The sequence below is a fragment of the Notamacropus eugenii genome, chromosome 6 (genome assembly GCF_028372415.1).
Source record: "Notamacropus eugenii isolate mMacEug1 chromosome 6, mMacEug1.pri_v2, whole genome shotgun sequence".
Classification (NCBI taxonomy): domain Eukaryota; kingdom Metazoa; phylum Chordata; class Mammalia; order Diprotodontia; family Macropodidae; genus Notamacropus; species Notamacropus eugenii.
In genome coordinates, this window is record NC_092877.1 from 312368195 (window position 1) to 312371699 (window position 3505).

General features: G+C 34.2%; 1 protein-coding gene across 1 annotated transcript; it reads left to right on the forward strand.

Annotated features, from left to right (window-relative positions):
• The first annotated feature begins 1434 nt into the window (after positions 1-1434).
• Positions 1435-2736, forward strand: VWC2L (von Willebrand factor C domain containing 2 like). Its single transcript, XM_072617500.1, has one exon. The coding sequence runs from the start codon at positions 1478-1480 to the stop codon at positions 1895-1897; it is 420 nt and encodes a 139-aa protein (XP_072473601.1). The 5' UTR covers positions 1435-1477; the 3' UTR covers positions 1898-2736.
• Positions 2737-3505: the final 769 nt, after the last annotated feature.

Genomic DNA, 3505 nt, shown 5'->3' on the forward strand with positions numbered 1-3505 from the left:
AAATCTGCATACCTCACATTAAAATGCATATAGTACCTATTCAAAGTTTCATGAAAATGCATTTTTATTTTTAAGTATCCATTGCACATTTTAAGCTGGATGAAAGTGGATTATCATTTTTTGGTTATGATTTGGAAAGTAAATTCAAATATGAATGACACAAAGGGACTAAAATATACTATTTATATTCTTCATACCATCTGCACATACAATAAAACTGGCAAATGCATTATATGACAAGTCTATTCCTTGTCTATTACTTCCTAGATGGAGGGTAAGGTTTTCCCTATGTCCCTATGACTTTTTGTGACTTACTCAATATAAACATTAAGGTATGAGCTATCCTCAGTACTCCAGACACTAGTTAATATCAATATTACTTTATGTCTGAAAGGTCAGTATCATGAATTTGAAAAGGTATTTTTATTTTGATGAGAATTATTTCATTGCAGTTTTTAAAAACTTTAATAAAATCAATTTGTGTGCTCATTTGTATAAATGACACAAACCCAAGATTTTAAAATCTATTTGGGAAAAGCCATGTATCCAGATCTATCCATTTGCATTGTTTTTAATAATAAACTCACTAAATGCTAATTATGTTCTAGATACTATGTATAATGTTCAGAGAAGTATCTCCCCTGCCCTCTAGAAGCTTAGCTTCTCAAGGAGAGAAAGACATAGTCAGCAAGATGCATAATGCATTTTACCAAGTCTTTTTAAGGCACGTTTTCCCTAATTTCTCCTTTTTTCCCTTTCCTACGTGGAATACAGGTGTGAGTTTCACTGCTAATTACTTTTTACAACCCAGACACATGTCTATTGCTATAAACCTGTTCTCAGAATACAGTAAAGTCTTGTTTGTAAGCATAAAGAAAGAATGTTCAGTGGCCTTTTCTACAACCTCAAACACAATTAATACTTACATTCAACTATTACTTGTACTCCATTACTTTCCAATTGAAGTTTCTCATACCAGTATCTCAATTGTAGTACAGTGAGTTATTTAATATCTGAATTCCATCAGTGGAAAGAGCCAAAGTTTAAAGATAATAGAGACTGTGCATTGAAATTCTTTAGAACTACTTGTAACTAATCAGAGGCAAATCATTTCATCTCTTCATGGCTTAGGAAACAAATCTCTCTATCTTAGTCAAAGTAATATGTGAAATCCAGGTGCTAAACCTGAACTGAAATTTCCTGGGTAAAATAATTCCTGAAGGGATCAATTTTAGTTAATATGTTGCCAAAGATTTACTCTTTGTACCTCAAACTGAAGAGTAGGTACTTGCTTGAACTCCTTTTATTTGGGATTTTAAAGCTATTATACCAATCCCAACAAACAGGTTGAGAACATGGCCTTAATTGACTATATTATCTTTTAATATGTCAAATTATTCTCTTTAAATATTTGTTTTCAGCCTACCCCTCCGGTATTCCCATGGAAGCAGCTGGGTATATTTAATATTAGGACCATATGCAGAAGTCTTTGAGGAGGGGGATGGCTCTTCCTATTCATGAAGCCTGCATACTTCTGTTGGTAATCTCTGGTTTGGTCACCCCAGCTGCCATCAATCATGAAGACTACCCTGCTGATGAAGGTGACCAGGCCTCGAGTAATGACAATCTGATCTTTGATGACTATCGAGGGAAAGGGTGTGTGGATGACAGCGGCTTTGTATACAAATTGGGAGAACGTTTTTTCCCAGGGCATTCCAACTGTCCATGTGTCTGTGCTCTGGATGGACCTGTTTGTGACCAACCAGAATGCCCTAAAATACACCCAAAATGTACTAAAGTGGAACACAATGGATGCTGTCCTGAGTGCAAAGAAGTGAAAAACTTTTGTGAATATCATGGGAAAAGTTACAAAATCTTGGAGGAATTTAAGGTATGAGCTACCCTCCATATTTATTCAATACTAACATGCCACTCCAGTTATTTTCCATATTGGTACATGAAAGTTATTGTTATGCCAAAATATTCTCCATTAGATCAAGAAATGTAATTCCATTTAGCATGCAGCTATTTGTGATTGAAATGACAGTGAACGCATCTGTTGATCTGTAAAGGTTTCAGAGAGGCTTATTTAATAGCTGGAATGTGGTAACAACCAAATTATTTCTACAAAGGGTTTAAATGTGTATAAAGGCATATTTACATAAAAATTTGATGAAAAAAGAAGAAACTTTGTTTACAGAACACATCTTTATTAGATTAGCATGAAAATATTCCGTGTGTGTACCTTTAAAAAAAGCTTTGTACTACTCAACCAATATATTACGTACTTTCTACTTAGTCTCCATAGTTAGTGTGTAAAGGTAAGTTCTATGAACAGATGTGCAGTCCTGAATTCGTAAAACAAAAGTTAGTTTATTTTAAAACATAAGCATTAGTCCTTATGGCAAGTATACCACATTTTCTCATGCATTGGCCCACTAAAGAATGTCTTGAGTATAAGATGATCCTTTTCAGGATCCAGATTGTAAATTTTTTATTGATAAATCCCATTAACCTATTGTTTTCTTAATTCCTAATCCCTATTGTCAGAAGTTACGAAGAACATTGTCATTCCTTCCCTTGAAATGTCTCTTCTCCCATAGCAAGTTGTAATAAGGATGTCCTACAAGTCAGGTCTAATATATAAATACTTAACTGAGAGCATCAAAAAGTTGTTCTTCATAAATATAATGGCAGTGTGTACCCAAGAGCGTTTGAGATTCTTATGGTTTGCTACCAAAGGGCCAGCTTTCACTGAACATACAAATTCTGTTACAAGACTCTCAGAACTTTGCCAGTAGCTAGAAGAAAAGTAGCTAGCTATTGCAGGATTTTTCTTCAGTATTGGAAGGAAGAATATTCTGTGCTTTACACTAAAGAAAAAGATTTCAAGTGTCAACTGATGCTCAAAACCATCACCCAAATAATAAAACTACCTTGTCCATAGGCAAGGGGAAAGGGGCATGCCACTGCTGCATTGGCCATGCATTCATTTCTCTCAGTCCATTTCAGTGCATGAATACTGTTTTCCATACGCCATCATATGAATTCAGACTGATGATCTAGTCACTTATGTAGTGCTTTGTGACCATCCTATTCCCTTGATTGAATAAAATGCAAACTATCATTATGAAAATATATAAAAATAATGATAACTTTTAATAGAAGTAAGATTTCACCAAAATTGGTCTCTAGAATATAATTTCAGTGAGAATAATAATACAAATATGCCTGTTGCTATCAAACTTTAGTTAATCACATCTTTCTCCTTATCCACCACCTCAGTACTAAGATGTTTACAAACTATAAGCACATGTTGCCATCAAATACTCATTTTTTTAAGTTTGTGGGAATTAAGTATAAGTACTAAAAACATAATATGATTCTAGGCATAATTATTGGGTCACATCATCTTTTGCAGGCCAGCATCTACTCTCAGGGTAGCTATTTTCACAGCAACATTATACAACATTGGAGAGATCACCTCTACCTCATATTATTCCTG